General features: G+C 42.6%; 2 protein-coding genes across 3 annotated transcripts; one reads left to right on the top strand and one right to left on the bottom strand.

Moving 5' to 3' along the window:
- Nucleotides 1–411: 411 nt before the first annotated feature.
- Nucleotides 412–18,471, top strand: lgals3a (lectin, galactoside binding soluble 3a). 2 transcript variants are annotated; one of them, XM_058057206.1, is made up of 7 exons: nucleotides 412–832; nucleotides 1,155–1,172; nucleotides 1,249–1,941; nucleotides 15,467–15,555; nucleotides 15,642–15,798; nucleotides 17,038–17,233; nucleotides 18,248–18,471. In XM_058057206.1, exons 2-6 carry the CDS (start codon nucleotides 1,158–1,160, stop codon nucleotides 17,191–17,193), a joined length of 1,110 nt encoding a protein of 369 aa, XP_057913189.1. In that variant the 5' UTR covers nucleotides 412–832; nucleotides 1,155–1,157; the 3' UTR covers nucleotides 17,194–17,233; nucleotides 18,248–18,471. The 2 variants fall into 2 exon arrangements, with proteins under 2 accessions (XP_057913189.1, XP_057913188.1); XM_058057205.1 differs by having other exon boundaries at nucleotides 413–832; nucleotides 17,038–18,468.
- Nucleotides 4,022–11,921, bottom strand: LOC131107302 (neoverrucotoxin subunit alpha-like). Its single transcript, XM_058057203.1, has 4 exons — nucleotides 11,862–11,921; nucleotides 11,634–11,748; nucleotides 7,200–8,669; nucleotides 4,022–6,629 (listed from the first exon to the last, which is right to left on the bottom strand). Exons 2-4 carry the CDS (start codon nucleotides 11,725–11,727, stop codon nucleotides 6,097–6,099), a joined length of 2,097 nt encoding a protein of 698 aa, XP_057913186.1. The 5' UTR covers nucleotides 11,728–11,748; nucleotides 11,862–11,921; the 3' UTR covers nucleotides 4,022–6,096.
- Nucleotides 18,472–18,944: the final 473 nt, after the last annotated feature.

Here is an 18,944-nt window from a genome sequence, read left to right as displayed (position 1 = left end):
CCAATAAGAAAAGTGGCCCCCACCACGTTGACCATATCCACCACCCCTAACTTCCACTTAAGGTTAAAGGACTACTGTCTGTCATGTTGTAAGACCAAATGATTGTACCACAAATTGTGTTTTAATGGCCAAATACCTTCAAAAGTATTTTCTCAGTCTTCACTGTGAAAGGTAAATCCCGTGAGATCTCGTTTTAAATGTAAAGCGGTTGGTACAAATCCACTCACAACATGAATTACGTAGCGTTCAGTTCTTTCTTGCCACATCCAATATGGCGCTGACTCCCACGTTTGATTAAGCTTCAATGCGGCGTCTACGTCACCGGAGAAACTTGGAACATGCGCAACAAGTCCACCTACCCGACTCATTGAGTCATTGAGGCTCAACTTTTGAGCTCAGTGGGGACCAGTGAAACTCGAGCGAGTGAGTCTATGTTGGTGAGCAGAACAGGAAGTGTAAAGGAGAGCTAATTTGTATGATGTCATATTTATACAATTGCAGTTAGAGTAGCAGTTGCGCAATTAATGCCATGTCACTGTCATTTCCCTGTTAATTTAGCGAGCAGCGGCAGGGTAAATGAAAGTGTTAGAAAAGACGATACCCACGAGTCTCAGTTCAATTTAAAAAAAAAACTCGCGAGTTTTGAACGACTCGGTCAATACTCGACCGTCACTCGCGCGCACCTCCTGTTTGAAGAGTCGCTGCTCGTGCACGCCGCGCTAGCTTGTTTGTAGTTCTACTTCAGCCTGCCGAGGCGAAGCTAGCTTGCGGCCTATACACTTGTTCCTCTCGGCTTTCACTTTTAACAGACAAGACTCGGGGTTTTCATCCGGTGAGTTTTTTATTATTATTATTATCAACTCTTGTTTTGCTTTTAAAGACAACATAGCTAAGAAGCTAGCTAGTTGTTAGGACATCACACAGCTAGCTGTCAAGATGCTAGCAAGTTAGCTAGTTGTTAAAAGAAAGAAATAGCCTTCGGTGTTTTGCAGTAATTAGCATAGCTTTGTTTGTGTGTGTGTATTTCCGGTGAGTGTATGCTAAGTGGATTTTGTTGGTCATTATTAGAGAATGGAAAGATTGAGTGCGCCGTTCCTCATGTGACACTCCCTCCTGGTTGACAGCTACCCAATTCACTGTTTGTTTTCTTTCAGGTCATGGCAGATTTCTCTGTGAGTATTTGTCCAGTTTTCTCGTCCAGCAGTGTGCGTGTGATGTTGACTGAAGACGTCTTTTCTTGTTTGTTAGCTGTCAGACGCTTTGGGAGACAGCACCCCTAGCCAGGCCAAAACACAAGGCAACACCAACCCATCCGCTCCTGCCAACAATCCTCCACATTCTTCCAACCCGGGATGGCCCGCCTCTGCCCCCGGAGCGCCCACCCAGCCCTCCGCTCCCTCCGGTTACCCGGGTGGATGTGGTCCGGGCGCTCCGGGTCCCTTCCCGTTCCCGTCCAGCCCTGGAGCCCCAGGCCACTACCCGGGACCTCCCTCGGCACCTGGTGGTTTCCCGTCTGCTCCTGGCGTACCTGGACAATATCCCCCAGCGCCTGGGGCTCCAGGGCAGTATCCTTCTGGTCCTGGAGCACCAGGTCAATTCCCTGGGGCTTATCCACCTGAAGGAGCTCCGGGACAGCTTCCCGGAGGCCCCGTTTCTTATCCATCTGGACCCTTCCCCTCTGGTCCTGGAGCGCCTCCTGGGCCTTATCCAAACATGCCTCTCCCAGGTAACTACCCCCCTGGTGGTAACGGTATGTACGGACCAGGGGGTCCGGGGGCTTTCCCTCCTCCAGCCGGTCCAGGCTCTTTCCCAGCATTCCCTGGTGCAGGCTTTCCCCCTATTCCTCCTGGATCATGGGGGTCAGCAGGTGGAGGTTTCCCACCTGCCCCAGGCCCCTTCGGTCCTGGTGTCGGCCCTGCGGGTTCTCCAGGAAACATGCTGGTAAGTACACTTCAGGCTGACATCAGCTGCTTTTCATGGCTTTGGGTGGAGGAGTTTTCATGGAATTTCTTGGTGACAGACTTTGACTTTTGTTTTTATGATGACGTGTTTCCACCAAGCGGTTCAGCTCGAGTCATCACGGTGCCGGTGCGGCAAGTAAATGATCACACGTACAGCTCCCGCCTCCGCAGCTGACAGGTTTATTTTAAGATGTCTAGCGAAGCCTGTCTTTTATCAAAGCGGTGTGCTAGAAGCGGGTCAGAAGTGGTACCATGGCTAGGAGCGTTCCTTTTCCAGCACCTGGTCTCTCCAAAGGGGGAGGGAGATGATTAGGGGTGCATCGATTACTCAAATATGACGTACCACCACACATCATCTCCTCCCCAATAGAGTGGGGTGTGGCATTATTGCCATGGTAACCTGACTTCATACGGCCTGGATGACGGCGCACGTGACAGTCGTGGGTTCAAGGTCTGCCTCATCATACCCTTCAATGATACATATGATGATACCTGTCATAATGATATCATACCCTTCAATGATACATATGATACCTGTCATAATGATATCATACCCTTCAATGATACATATGATGATACCTGTCATAATGGCATCATACCCTTCAATGATACATATGATACCTGTCATAATGATATCATACCCTTCAATGATACATATGATACTTGTCATAATGACATCATACCCTTCAATGATACATATGATGATACCTGTCATAATGACATCATACCCTTCAATCATACCTGTCATAATGACATCATACCCTTCAATGATACATATGATGATACCTGTCATAATGACGTTATACCCTTCAATGATACATATGATACCTGTCATAATGACATCATACCCTTTGATGATACATATGATGATACCTGTCATAATGACATCATACCCTTTGATGATACATGATACCTGTCATAATGACATCATACCCTTTGATGATACATGATACCTGTCATAATGACATCATACCCTTCAATGATTCATATGATATGTCATAATGACATGATACCCTTCAATGATACATATGATATCTGTCATGACATCATACCCTTTGATGATACATATGATACCTGTCATAATGACATCATACCCTTCAATGATTCATATGATATGTCATAATGACATCATACCCTTCAATGATACATATGATGATATCTGTCATAATGACATCATACCCTTTGATGATACATATGATACCTGTCATAATGACATCATACCCTTCAATGATTCATATGATATGTCATAATGACATCATACCCTTCAATGATTCATATGATGATATGTCATAATGACATCATATCCTTCAATGATACATATGATGATACCTGTCATAATGACATCATACCCTTCAATGATTCATATGATATGTCATAATGACATCATACCCTTCAATGATTCATATGATGATATGTCATAATGACATCATACCCTTCAATGATACATATGATACCTGTCACAATGACATCATAGCCTTCAATGATACATATGGTGATACCTGTCATAATGACATCATACCCTTCAATGATACACATGATGATACCTGTCATAATGACGTCATACCCTTCAATGATACATATGATGATACCTGTCATAATGACATCAACATATTATCCATCGTCAGGATGTAAACCGCTTGGTGGAAACAGTTGAAGGGGAATCCGCTCTTGATACCACACAATGCCGATACTAGGTCCACACTGCAGATATCAGGCATACAATATTGATCTCAGGCAGACACCGGCAATATCAGACCTGCAGTTTTGATATCACTGTGGATATCACAGGGTTTCTGCTGCATGTCATTACTTGTGATCACCACACTTTCAAACCATGTTCAGTCATATATTGTATGAATGTGTATACTTTATATGCTATATATCCATTTATTTTCTATACCGTTTATCCTCATGAGAGTCGTGGGTATGCTGGAGCCTATCCCAGCTGTCTTCAGGTGAGCAGTGGGGTACACCCTGGACTGCTCATATACTATATATATATATATGTACATCAACAAGACAACCACCCTTGTTTTACATGAACATAACCATTTATTTCCAATTATAACACCATTAGCTATGACAATTTAATGACAATACGTCTTTGGGATTGGGCGTTCTGGACTGATACTGATCACACGGATTAGCTGCACATGGCCACGGGATATAGATGAATCCACTTGGGACTGGTGTCGGGACACCATGGAAACAACATTGGTGGAAAGTTCCTTAGAGCCTTGTAGAGCATAATGGAGATGCTAATTCAACTATGTCACCGTGTATTCACACAATACCCAAGCAATACTACTCCTTAAAAGATTCTTAACTTACTCTATTCTACTACTGTGTAGATTCAAAGTTACTGTTAAACATATTATTTGCTAGCTTCTGTCCAAGACGCTGCTAAAACCAGAATGGAGCTTAATAAACGTGCCAGACCAGGGGTGCTCAACCTTGTTGAAAACCACTATTACTTTTCATGAGCCCATATTCCACCACACCATTAGGCTCTTAAGTGGTCGGCAATCCACGGCCTTTTGTAGAATGATAACAGAATGAGGTTTGGCTCCCCACATGGACACTGACCTTAGCGCCACAGCAACCTAAGCGCTTGTTTACTTCCAAATACCCTGACTGTGGTGTGAAGGAGAGAAGGGGTGGTGTCACGTGGAGGTGCGATCTGGGGGGTTGGGGGGGGTGAGCAGGTGGAAGAGGGAACGAGAGATGTGGACGCGAAGGAGAAGACCGCATCCTGGTACCTAGGGTTGGATATCGTTTCAATTTCCGTGTATCCGATTCCTCTTTTAGATTTGGGTTCCTAATGATTCTGATTCTTTTCAGAGGGGAGGGTCATAAAAAGTTTGTATGATTTGAAATGAGGGAGCTAACCAAAGTTCTTAAATGAAATGTCTTTCTCTATGTTTTATTTTAAATGATATGACCTTTTTGTGAATTACTTACTAATAACCAGGTAAAAAATATCGAAGCATTGAACATGAACATAAATATTTAGTCTTTTTATAGGATTACATTTTGACAAATGATGAGTATTTTTTAAAAACTTCTGAAAAAACAATGACGCATATCCTGTTCATGTGTTGGAGAGTCTTATGATTCAGAATACACATTCACTGTATAATGTATCATTTGGTAGGTGCTATAATGCTGGCATAAGATCCATATTATTTATTGTTATGCATCCTTTTTTGGGCAATCCTCATTTTTTTGCACAATTTCAGCCAAACTAGCAAATGCCATCGCACACTGTCCGTGGTTGAAATGGATGAATACAAATATTATCACCCAACATAAGCATCATTCAATCATTCATTCATTTTCTACCGCTTTTCCTCACAAGGGTCGCGGGGGATGCTGGAGCCTATCCCAGCTGTCTTCGGGCGAGAGGCGGGGTACACCCTGGACTGGTGGCCAGCCAATCACAGGGCACATATAGACAAACAACCATTCACACTCACATTCATACCTATGGACAATTTGGAGTGGCTAATTAACCTAGCATGTTTATGGAATGCGGAAACCGGAGTACCCGGAGAAAACCCACGCATGCACGGGGAGAACATGCAAAAACGGTGGAATTGAACCCTGGTCTCCTCGCTGTGAGGTCTGCGCGCTAACCACTAGACCGCCGTGCTGCCCACATAAGCACCAGAAGTTTAAAAAAAAGTCAACGGTTCCAGGAGAATTGAAATGTCAGAACTGGTTCCAATCGATGCTCTATCTATGGAGCCTAATATCCAACATCCAACGATAAAGTACCTTCACCAGCGTACACGGCGGACATGTCTTCCAGGTGGCGGGAGTCGCATCGCGACACATACCATGTTGTTATGTGTGTTACTTTTACTAACATGATGCGGCAACCGGATCGGCCCGCTCTCGAGGCGGAATCCGATATTATCTTCGAAAATACGTACACTGGATCGGCTGCCGATAAATGAGGACATCCATACTAATGACCTCTGCGATGGACATAATGAGTACCCCCCCGTGCTACACCGTACTGTTCCTCGACTTCAGTCCGAAAGGCAGGGATTTGAACAACTACAAAGCTGTTTGCAACAAGCCAATCTAAAAGAGTTGCATAGCTGATAATACAATCAAAATGCGGCAGTATCTAAAACGACAGCATAGCATAACCGTGTTTGTCAAATACTCCGAAACCTGCATAAATGGGTTCTTTATAGTACATCTCCAAGGTTAACAAGTGTTTCATGTTGTTTCCAGAGACGCCATAGAAGGCAAGAGCGCCACCTGGCCAGTCCAGAAACACTCCAATCTTTTGTATGCCAGACAGGGAAAATTTATCGGAAAACACACCCATGGCTCCCAAGGCATATTGCCAGTCATGCTTTACTCGAATTGCCCAGGAACGGACGGCATCTCCAAACCTTGCATATAGTGGCCAGTGGTCATAACCTTTCCTGGGAGCTTCAGCACGTGCAACCGCTACATAAATTTCTCCCCTCCACTCAACCTCCCAGTAATGACGACCAGTCATCCCTTCTTTGCAGAGAACTTGAGGTTGATCGATGAACCTCTCTGAGTTAGAAGAATATAAGCTGGCACTGCTGTTTGTCACCCTTTTGTTCCCAGACAGAGTGAGGTTTGTGTTGACGGTATTTTCGTCCAATGTGAGATCGATAGCATCTAGAAGAAAAATAAAAGTATTTTAGAAATTGTAGTTTACAACTACAGTAAACCTCGGATATATCGGATTCAATTGTTCCCACTGGTTTTGTCCGATATAAGCGAAATCCGTTATATGCGTATACCGGAAAATGTCCGTTTTACGCATATATCGGATTTATATCCGGTATATGCGTAAATCGGATTTTATCCGTTATAAAAAGGCACTTCCTTGACTATGTTTCCAATGTACCTGGACGCGCAGGCAACGCTGCAAACGCTGAAAATGACTTCGTATAGCGGCCTGTCACGATTCAGCGAATCGGAGCGCCACGATGCGGCCATCCGATATATGCGAGGGAATTTTAATGGAAATGCATTGGAACGGGACTGGAGATTTTATCCGAAATAGGCGAAATCCGTTATAAAAAATCCGATATATGCAATGAATTTTTATTGGAAATGCATTACAGAAAAATCGGTTCTTTTTTATCTGTCCGTTGTGAGCGAATTTCCGATATATCCGAGTCCGATATATCCGAGGTTTACTGTACAATTGTAGTGGAAAGTGCAGTACACAATTACACTTACGCCAGATGACTTCATTTCTGTCTGTGACGTTGTCAAGTGCCGGGAGGGATGGAACTATGAACTTGTCACTGACGAGAAGACCATCCTTGTAATGGTAGATGGTCGACGCCTTGTAGTTCTTATTTGTTAGAGCAGTTATGAGGAACTTGACACTGCTGCTGTGCTTCAGAGGTTTAGCGTATTTAAGGAACGTTTGGACATCTTCTCTCATTTGGGTGATATCAGCGTCTGTGAAGGACGCTTTGGTTTCACTGCTTTCTTGGAATTGGGATGTATCTAAGTATCTGGCCATTGCCTCCAGGAAAGTGTCTGCGGTGTCTAAGTTGGTGAAAACATAGACAAGAACATTTGTGACGCCCGGCGCAAGAACCGCTCGATCCAATTCGGATGGAGTGCTGACGACACTGGCGTTTGATTCACGTAGTATCATCTCAACACAGGACCAAACGACATTGATGTCTCGTTCTTTGGCGTCCAACCACTTGTTTAGGTTTTCTTGATTGAATGGAGACTTTTCACGGTCGCTTAGTACTTTTGCTAAGGCGCTCTCGTCTTGTTTGCCGTCACGGATACTTGGTAGGCTCTTTGCCAACAGGAGTTTGATTGAAGATGTGTAAAAAGAACACAGTTTTTTAAAACTATCTAAATTTTTGTGAATTACGGTGAATTCCTGTGCGGTACTGCTATGCAAGCTGTCATTGCATCTCATTTCCACTTCGTTTCCGTCTTCCATAGCAGTTTGAATTTGCCTTGCCAGGGAAATGCTGAGGTCTCCGATCAGCGTCGGAGCCTGGGCGTACAATAAATTCAGAGGGTACAGCCAGACAACCAGAGGACCGCTGTTGTCCTTTTGCGTCAGTAGCGCTGGAAGCTCACGGTAGGCTTTGATCGCATCAGTAAATGTGGCAGGATTTGTTTCAAGGATAAGGTCCCCAAAGAACTTACAGCTGAACTTGTTGGTCAGTGCTTGTTCTTCTTCAGATAGATGTAACCGAGCGCTGCCTTCAATGCTCAGTAAAGGAATCTTTTTGATCACAGCTTCCATGTTGCCCTGGATATCTTGAACACGGCTGGATTCCAACTTCTCGCTGTCGAACACAAAGACGGCATTCGCCCCATAAAGGATGCCAGTGACTATATGCGTCGCCTTGCCTTTCTCGATGATTTCTTTTTGTTGGCTGTTCAGTTGTCCAAGAGCAAGCACAGAAAGCTGTTTGAAGTTGGTGGTCGCTTTATACTGAAAGGTCACTCTGCTCTGGTTCTTGAATTGCTTTTGGTCATTCAGGTATTTGGCAGATCCTCCAACCTCAATGAGCCCACCCAAGAAACTGAGCTTCAGAGAAGCTTCAATATCCATCAGAGAAGACCTTGATTCGATGGTGTCAGAAGCCGTAATCTTAAAAGAACTGCTTTTTTGCGCAGTTTCAGTGGTGTGGCTTTCCAGGGTTGCCGTATCCCACAGAGAGAAACCTGTAAGAGTAGTAGAGTAAGCTAGTGCTTTGTCTGATTTTTTATAATTTGCATATTTGTGTTGGCAAAACCCTCTGTATTTATCCAGGCTTGGGACTGACACAACAAGGCACTGGCTTGTACCCCATTATTTCAATCTGTGTCTACCCCAGGGGTGGGCAAACTTTTTGACTTGTGGGCCGCATTGATTTAACAACATTGACGGGGGGGCCAGACTATATAATATTTTACACGTAACGGTCAATTTTTACACATATATTTTACACACGTTTTACATGTAAAAGTGTCATGCAATCTGCTATATGTTCACTTTGAGATGATTTATTTGATGTAAAGTGTGTTATAAATTAAATGTATTATAATAACAATAATAATAATTATTATTATTCAATATCTTTTTATTTAGTATTATTAATAATAATTACTATTATTATTCATTCATTCATTCATTTTCTACCGCTTTTCCTCACGAGGGTCGCGGGGGGTGCTGGAGCCTATCCCAGTTGTCTTCGGGCGTAAGGCGGGGTACACCCTGGACTGGTTGCCAGCCAATCACAGGGCACATATAGACAAACAACCATTCACACTCACATTCATACCTATGGACAATTTGGAGTCGCCAATTAACCTAGCATGTTTTTGGAATGTGGGAGGAAACCGGAGTACCCGGAGAAAACCCACGCATGCACCGGGAGAACATGCAAACTCCACACAGAGATGCCCGAGGGTGGAATTGAACCCTGGTCTCCTAGCTGTGAGGTCTGTGCGCTAACCCCTAGACCACCGTGCCGCCTACTATTATTATTAATAATTATTATTTTATTTATTATTATTATTAATTATTAATAATGTCAATAATTAATAATGTCAATATTTAATAATATATTAATTATATTACTAAGGCTCAAGCCTTGATGTCAGGTTGTATGTTGAGTTTAAATGAAATACTTTGGAAAGAACAGGTGGGCCGTATTCAAGCACTTGGCGGGCCGGATGTGGCCCCCGGGCCGTAGTTTGCCCACCCCTGGTCTACCCCATAAACATGCTTGGACTTGGAATGCTTGAGAGTTCATCATATTTCCTCTATCATGAAAGTTGGAGGACAGTCAGTCACTTTCAGCTGCTGTACTTAGAGGTTATCACATGGTTTGTCTGGTATCAGGCCAGGTATCATGCCCCCCCAAGTGTCAGTATCAGTAGCTGATTCTAGCAGCATTAGCAGTATAACTGCATTATACTGTAGTATGTGATAAACTAGCATTATCACATACTACAGTATTAATTGGCCCTGTACTCTAGAAACCGCCCATGAATGATACGGGAAAAGGCCAAAATGATACTGTGTCAAAGCCCAGGGCAGTGATACTAATAAAATATAGAGTTTAACCATGTTCAGTATCAGCCCCCGTAGCTGTCCACTCAGAGCGCGCTGCTCTGGTATCCATGCCCGTGAAACAACCAATCAGAGAACAGTGAACAGCGTTTGTTTTGCTGCCGTCTGTGCTCTGTCAACATGGGAAAAAATAGGGGAAAAATAGCAAACAGAATATTAGAAATTGAACGTTTTATCACCATTAATGAGGAGTACACTCTTGAAATGATCGAAAAAACTAAAAATGCAAATACATGTCGGAAAACCAAGGGCGACCTCAAGACTGGTAGAAAGTATTCTTGAAATATTTTTGCGATTATTGTGTTTACACTGTTTAGATATAATACATGTAATAAACTGAAAATATTCTGGAAACAAAATGATCTTTTGATTAAATAGTACGTGATAATAAGCTCACGATTAAATAGTATGTGATAATAAGATCATCACATGGTTTGTCTGGTATCAGGCCCAGGTATCATGCCCCCACGTGCCAGTATGATACCTGGCCTGATATCTGTCAAACCATGTGATAATTATAGGTTATCACGTGGTTTGTCTGGTATGAGGCCAGGTATCATGCCCCCAAGTGTCAGTATCAGCCGAGACCAAAATGTTCAGTTTACTACATGTATTATATCGAAACAGTGTAAACACAACAATTACAAAAATATTTCAACAATAATATTTTATCAACAGTCTTATCTTATCAACGTCTGACAATTAAAGTTCCATTAATCAAGTTTGGGTTTTTTGGTGACTGGAGAAGCACTAGGCACTAAGCACTCGTGCGCTGTTCTCTGATTGGTTGTTTCACGGGCACGATACCAGAGCAGTGCGCTCTGAGTGGACAGCTACGGGGGCTGATACTGGACATGGTTAAACTCTATATTTTATCAGTATCACTGCCCTGGGCTTTGACACAGTATCATTTCGACCTTTTCCCGTATCATTCATGGGCGGTTTCTAGGGTACAGGGCCAATTAATACTGTAGTATGTGATAATTATTATTACTTTCTTTGGAATTGAGGAAATTTTCTGATTTGAGTGATTCTCTGAGCAAGATGTGTGTTTTTCATCATTCATCCAGGGCAGTGTACTCATTTATTCTTAACCAATAAATCACAACCGTTTTCACACGTCAGAACTCGGTAAGATTACAGAAAGTTCATTCATTCATTCATTCATTCATTTTCTACCGCTTTTTCCTCACGAGGGTCGCGGGGGGTGCTGGAGCCTATCCCAGCTGTCTTCGGGCGTAAGGCAGGGTACACCCTGGACTGGTCGCCAGCCAATCACAGGGCACATATAGACAAACAACCATTCACACTCACATTCATACCTATGGACAATTTGGAGTCGCCAATTAACCTGGAATGTGGGAGGAAACCGGAGTACCCGGAGAAAACCCACGCATGCACAGGGAGAACATGCAAACTCCAGAGAGATTGCATCTCCACAGAGATGCCCGAGGGTGGGATTAAACCCTGGTCTCCTAGCTGTGAGGTCTGCGCGCTAATCCCTAGACCACCGTGCCGCCCTATTACAGAAAGTTGAGGGATTTAAAAAAAAAAAAGTGCATAAGTCATACCCGGGATGAGTTCATCTTTGCAGGCATTGTAGAGCATTCCCAAGGTGAAGGGCTGACCCAGAGCAGCCACTTTCTTGCTTTCTGAGACAGACATGCTTGCCGGGAGGAAGGTTGCCTGAAATCCAAAGAAATGGATAACATTTTAAGCGTCCACATTTTAATCAAATCCAACAATGTGAGAATTACCAAAGTAGTCACCAGAAATCAGAAAGTTGTGTAACCACTCACCTGGTGTGAAGATCTGCTGACGCTTGTGGAAGTCTTCCAAACTCGGTGTGCTCATCAGGTCAGCTGGGACGGCCATTTTTATATGAGAAATGAAGTGGAATTTTGCATCATGATTTGTGTTCCGTTATGAGCCACATTCAAATCGCATGCATTCATCATGCCAGGCAATTATTCAAATACTGTTCATGGAAATCCTTCAAGGGTGAAATCACATTGGAGACCCTTAGCAGGTTGTCATGTAGCATTCTGAAAGAGGCTGAGAAGTATTTACTCGCGGACCACTCTCACTATAAAGACTAATCCGCCTTCTCCCAAACTAAACTAGAAATGGCGCTAAACACCAGTGAAGTGTGCCGTGAACGGAAGCTAGTACATTGGCTTAGTTTAGCATGCTAGCATTCTGGATGACTTTATCTTGACCCCATGACTACCCAACTCCTCCTCCAGACCTTCAAAGTAAAAGCGCAGTTACTGTGCCAGTTTATTAATCCCTTTAGGATTCACTCGGGAAAATGGCACTTAGCCACTTTAGCAATACATAGTACATTTGTCTATTTCATGGCAGTATGTGGCTTTAGCTTTGTAGTTTTTTTTATACAAGACTGATTGAAATTGTGTGTTGTATTATATGGTCACATGGTGATCCATCCCAAAAATATCCCGATACATGCTAAGGGCCACGTTGCCCAACTACAAAATAAAGCTAGTCATGATGAAAAGAAAGGCACAGGCTAATTGCTGAGCACACATGTCATGGCGTGATGCTAACATGAGTACACGTCGGTGTGTGCAGAAAGTCTGAATCTGTTCTCGCACATGGTGTGTTCAAGGACCGCCCGGTGAAGACAGTATTGATGAAAGCATACATTGACTTCCACCTGCATGGCTAGCTTACCTGTTGGTGTCAATCCTCCACTTCCCTTGCTCATCTCATCAGCGGTCACAGTCTAGATCAGGGGTGGGCAAACTACGGCCCGGGGGCCACATCCGGCCCGCCAAGTGTTTGAATACCCAACGTAATGCCCAATCTTTCAAAAGTATTTAATTTAAACTCAACATACAACCTGGCATCATGGCCTGAGCCAACCTTTTGATGGTTTTATCAATTTCGTTTTTTGACATGGTCTGTTGTTTACAAAGTGCTCCTAAAAAAAAAGGGACACAAGCACATAATAATAATAATAATTATAATAATAATAATAATTATAATAATAATAATTATTATTATTATTATTATGCTTAGATTATTATAATTATTATTAGAACTATTATGATTATTATAATTATTATATTAATGCTAATTATTATATTAATTATATATAATATTATTGTTATATTTGCATATTTTACATAATAATATAATGATTATTATTTTAATTTTATTGTAATTATTATATTTTATTATTTTTAAAATATATAAATATAAAATAATAAATAATAATAGCAGATTGCGTGACAATTTTACAGATACAATAATACCAGGTGGACTGTTACGTGTAAAATATATAGTCCCCCCCCCCCCCCCCCCCCCCCCGTAAATTTTGTCATATCAATGCGAGTCAAAAAGTTTGTCCACCCCTGGTCTAGATGCATTCACTTACTTGCAGTGAGTTGGATATTTCACTCTTTCACAGCTCATCCACTTGGCTATTAAAAATGCAGGAATAAGAGGCCGCAGTTTGCAGACCCCTGAGCCAGGCTAGGGTTAACCCTCTCTCCAGCTAGCTATTGAGCTACCAATGTGACAGCCCGGCAAAGCTATTTGTTTGATACGTGAAAAAAACACAGCTCCAATGGTGTATGTGGTGCCACTGGCTCGGCCATGATGGCCTCCACTCGTTTGTTAACTTAACAGTCTTTACCAACACGCAAAACCTTTAACGCTTTGGATGGAAATATCGCCAGATAAGAAGCAAATCCATGCAAAGTCATCAAGCTCCTCTTGTTTGTCTATTACTGCCTTTTTCAGTCAGCACTTGCTTAGTACTTTTACTTTAATTGTCTTCCTGTAGTGCCTTGACTTAAAGGGGAAGCGCACAATTTTTGGGCAATGTTGCCCATCATTCCCAATCCTTATGTAAAACATGAACACATATTTATTTCCCTTTTCGGTGCATTCTAACGCAAGAAAAGCAATTAATATGAGCTAGCTAACAGTCGTCATGGGAAGTGTCTATTTTGATGCTAAATGCCATATTGTTATTGCAGCAGCTAACATTCATTCATTCATTTTCTACCGCTTTTTCCATCACGAGGGTCGCGGGTGGTGCTGGAGCCTATCCCAGCTGTCTTCGAGAGGCGTTGTACACCCTGGACTGGTCGCCAGCCAATCACAGGGCACATATAGACAAACAACCATTCACACTCACATTAACCTAGCATGTTTTTGGAATGTGGGAGGAAAACAGAGTACCCGGAGAACATGCAAACTCCACACAGAGATGGCCGAGGGTGGAATTGAACCCTGGTCTCCTAGCTGTGAGGTCTGCGCGCTAACCACTCGACCACCGTGCCGCCCAGCAGCTAACATTCATTCATTCATTCATTTTCTGCCGCTTTTCCTCACGAGGGTCGCGGGGGGTGCTGGAGCCTATCCCAGCTGTCTTCGGGCGGGGTACACCCTGGACTGGTGGCCAGCCAATCACAGGGCACATATAGACAAACAACCATTCACACTCACATTCATACCTATGGACAATTTGGAGTGGCCAATTAACCTAGCATGTTTTTGGAATGTGGGAGGAAACCGGAGTACCCGGAGAAAACCCACGCATGCACGGGGAGAACATGCAAACTCCACACAGAGATGGCCGAGGGTGAAGGGTGGAATTGAACCCTGGTCTCCTAGCTGTGAGGTCTGCGCGCTAACCACTCGACCGCCGTGCCGACCAGCTGCTAACATGCTAAACTATATTTATATGGCGGACTAACACCACGTCTCACTAGATGCTATTCTCAGCGTCACTCACAGACGGAAGAGTGGATTCCTCGCTTTTTGTGCTGGAAGACACAGCCGTCTCAATGAGAGCGGACATTGAAAGAGTTGGAGATGTTTGACACCACACCTATCACTGAGTAGATATCAGACCTACATTGTGTGGATATCAGGCATATATACCCAAGAGTATGCTGGTGTTTCCTGTGGTGTTGCTGGCTTCTCTGCAGGGTGTGGAATGTTGTTGTTGTTGTGAAAATCCAAAGACGTCCAAATAGATGTTGTGTTTTTGTCTTGCAGCCCAGATATTATCCACCCTTTAAATGATGTCCACTTCTTGTCAGTGGGACAAGGACACGTCTTCCAGAATCAACGCATGCTTTGAGGATCGGGCGCCAGGACTTATTTCATGGACTTATTTTGTCTACTGCACTAAAAGATCTTTCATACTTCTCTCTCAATATACAGTACTCGTACCCCTATGACATGTACTATTGTATTCTTTATTAAAATACTCTTATTTTAATCTTTCTTTTGATTTGTCGCTGTTTGAAGTGTGACATGAGGATGGAATAACCCACAAGTAGGGTGACCGTACGTCACTCTACTTATGTCAAGCTTTATCTTGGAAAGTCATCATCTGAAATATCCAATCTTTGTTTTATTACAGATGATGCCGTATGACCTCCCACTCCATGCTGGAATTCTTCCCCGTCTTGTCATCACAATTGTTGGGGAGCCTCTTCCTGCCGCTAACCGGTGTGTGTGTGTGTGTGTGTGTGTGTGTATGCTTAAACATATACTTGCAGTTTTGTCTCGTATTGATTAGCTGTTCCCTTCTGCAGGTTCCACATTGACTTCATCAAAGGACCAGACGTGGTCTTTCACTTAAATCCTCGATTTAGCGAGCAGACGATCGTTAGGAATTCCAACATTGGCGGATGTTGGGGGCCGGAGGAAAGGGGCGGACATTTCCCATTTGTTCCTGGTCAACGTTTTGAGGTACGCCAAGTCGATGTGGGTTGCTATGTTGTGATTGGCTGACAGACACAAAGGGGAAAACGAGATGATGACGCAACACGGTACTGATGGATTTCACTTCAGAGCAATTATATGTCATAAAAAAGGCCACAAGGTGGCAGAAATCACGGGAAAAAAATCACAAAAATGATGATTTCATCTTCTAAAATGATGATTTCAACCAAAAGTACTCATTATTACAGTAAAATCTTACAACACAGATAAAATGGTATAATATGGTATAAAAAATAATATAATATGGTATAATTACGCAATGCCTGAACAAATACAGTAACAGTTAGTGATTGTAAAAGTACCAGATGGAGGGGTAGGATTTAATAAGCTTTGCTTCTTCCTACTCCTTTTGGACATGAAGTGCTATATATATATATATCACTATATTGACGGTTACTATAGTACCCATTATGTCATTGTATGGTCATATCACCTTGTACTTTGGTACATGACAAAAAAATGTTTAAAACAATTAAATGAAAAAAAAATGAATAACATTTTTTTAAATATAATAAAATAAAGTTAAATATATATATATATATTAGGAAAGCAGGAAGTGAACAAATGTAACAGTTAGTGATTGTAAAAGTACCAGATGGAGGGGTAGGATTTAATAAGCTTTGCTTCTTCCTACTCCTTTTGGGCATGAAGTATCACTATATTGACGGTTACTATAGTACCCATTATGTCATTGTATGGTCATATCACCTTGTACTTTGGTACATGACAAAAAAAATTTTTAATTAAATGAAAAAAAAAATGAATGAATAACATTTTTTTAAATATAATACAATCAAATTTAAAAAAAAATATATATTAGGAAAGCAGGAAGTGAACAAATGTAACAGTTACTGATTCTTTCTACTCCTTTTGGACATGTGGAACTGTGAACTGATTATGGGATGCATTCAATTGTAATCTGATGCATGTTGGAAGTGTGCATTACCGCCACCTGTGGGACGGGAGTGGAACATTGTTGTTAAAGGGACCCACCATGCCTATAATGTAGTTAGAATTTAGTATTGTGGTGTTAAACCATGCCATGAAAAACGGAGCGCTTGATTTGCTCACCCAAACAGTCCAGGTAACCTTGCCTCATTTTTAAATGATTGGTGACCAGAGAGGTATTTTAATGTTGGGATTTATGCTGCCATGTTTATTGTCTGGTAATGATGGCGTACCCTTTGTGTCCCCTTCTGCACGCAGCTGAAGATCCTGGTGGAGGAGGACATGTTCAAGGTGGCCGTAGACGGCAGCCACCTGCTTGAGTACGAGCACCGCGTGGGCGGCCTGGAGGACGTCACCCTGCTGCGGGTGGTCGGCGACGTCGTCCTCTACAGCGCGTCGCCCAGCATGATCTGATGCGCTCGCAGCACCCAGGACGAACTCAAGCGCTCTTAAAGTATTTGAAAACCCTCAAACATGCGATGCACGCCTTTTGATGGAATCCCCAAATCAGCAGAGATTGAATCTTTCACACTTTTTTTTTGTATACGTTGCAGCAGATCATCACACTCGGACACATTCATGCGTCCCAAACATTTCATCATCTCATCACATCAAAGTAGAATAGAAGACCATGTCCTCCTCAGCACTTCGTATCCACGGTCTACAGCGTTGGAGCTTAAGGAGGTTCTACATGCACATGCAAAAATAAGAATTCAAGTGAAATAGGCTGAGATGGGGAAGAAGAGGAAGACGCAGGATGGTCCAACAGAGTCACCTTGAAGCTCCATTGATCCACTGAACGATGGTAGTGGTGGAAAACATCTCAGATGGGATCTTCTTGTCATGCCAGTAACATCGGATGGACCGTCTAGGGAGAAGAACACTTTCTTCCACTTTTAAATGTCCAAACTTTGGAGGAGACCAGGCCTTTTGAAGATGTTTCTTCTCTAGCGGGTGACATCTGACGGTCATGGGGCCGCACTCTGCACCAGTATCAAGTTTCATTTGGGTTCAGGATGGTCCCGGGTCTTGACGGACAGCCAATGGGATCCCCCCGGCTCATTTCTGGACTTTTTAGTTCCATGAGCCTCAGGATGTTTGTGAGAGGTTGGAAGCTCCAAGCTGAGCAGCGATGCCTTGCTTAACAATCTCACCTTGTTCAGCCTATTTCACCTGAATGCTTCTTTTTAATTCATCTTTTCTGCATTTTCAATCTCTTCTTAGAACCTCCTTTAGATCCAACAAAATGTCCATTTTGGACTGTATTAGGATATGTCATACTGCTGTCAGACCGGTACTCCCTACCAGGAAGTTGAACACCATATATCTGTCATCCGTAATATGTATAGCTTCACGCCGTTATATGCTTTCTATTCAAATCAGGAATTGTATCATTTGCACGCATCCGTGGAAAGCCACGTATTACCCTTTCACTCCATGCTAACTTCTAAATGAATGTGCTCTTCAGGGTTGCTGAAGATGATCGGTGGAGGCCGGGACATATCTTCAACAGCCAACAGATACTGTCTGACCCGTTTTCAAAATAGGTTGGACAATTAACTGAAATAAAAAAAAAATGTGTGAGTGAGTTATTCACAGACGATCCTGCTCCTCTTGACACACTCATTGTTCATTACCCGCAACAAACAATATAAACAGTACATTGAAACCTATTTAATAAGCTTCTATAACCAAGAATTACATTCAAAAACAAGCCAAAGCATAGCGTAACTGTGGTTGAATAATAGTGGTCCGGATGGCTGTATTCAGTTGGACGTTTATTTCCAAAAAGCAACATAAAACACTTACTGTGCTGCCGGTAGACTTAGCTAACCCCGTGAACGCGGCAACTCTTGTTCTACTTCTTTTTTTTCTGAAAAACTCCCACTCCAACCCGCAGGATGAACTCGACTGCCCTCCAGTGTCCGCACACGGAATAGCAGCTTGGAACACACAACACACCCAATGCTACAATATTATGACTAAATGTGTACACAATGAGTAAAAATGGATCTCAGCCTTCAGCTTAACTACAAAGTAATAAAATTAAACTTCCAATAAAAGACAGTTAATGATTAATATTATATCATATTCATGATATTGCAGGCCTAGAGTCGGAAACATGCTACTTCACTTAAAAATGTGAGATGTAGGAGATGATAATA

The sequence above is a fragment of the Doryrhamphus excisus genome, chromosome 19 (assembly GCF_030265055.1).
Source record: "Doryrhamphus excisus isolate RoL2022-K1 chromosome 19, RoL_Dexc_1.0, whole genome shotgun sequence".
Classification (NCBI taxonomy): domain Eukaryota; kingdom Metazoa; phylum Chordata; class Actinopteri; order Syngnathiformes; family Syngnathidae; genus Doryrhamphus; species Doryrhamphus excisus.
Note: the sequence above shows the minus strand (reverse complement) of the source record. Positions and strands in the feature narration are given on the sequence as shown.

What these genes read in the sequence shown, in the direction of transcription:
- lgals3a (XM_058057206.1), top strand. An exon ending in GTTCTCCAGGAAACATGCTG is followed by an intron (nt 1,942 to 15,466) that starts GTAAGTACACTT and finishes GTTTTATTACAG; the next exon opens with ATGATGCCGTATGACCTCCC. An exon ending in CCTCTTCCTGCCGCTAACCG is followed by an intron (nt 15,556 to 15,641) that starts GTGTGTGTGTGT and finishes TCCCTTCTGCAG; the next exon opens with GTTCCACATTGACTTCATCA.
- LOC131107302 (XM_058057203.1), bottom strand. Translation starts at nt 11,727, where the DNA reads ATGTCTGTCTCAGAAAGCAAGAAAGTGGCTGCTCTGGGTCAGCCCTTC. An exon ending in CAAAGATGAACTCATCCCGG is followed by an intron (nt 8,670 to 11,633) that starts GTATGACTTATG and finishes CTACTCTTACAG; the next exon opens with GTTTCTCTCTGTGGGATACG. An exon ending in CAGAAATGAAGTCATCTGGC is followed by an intron (nt 6,630 to 7,199) that starts GTAAGTGTAATT and finishes TTTTTCTTCTAG; the next exon opens with ATGCTATCGATCTCACATTG.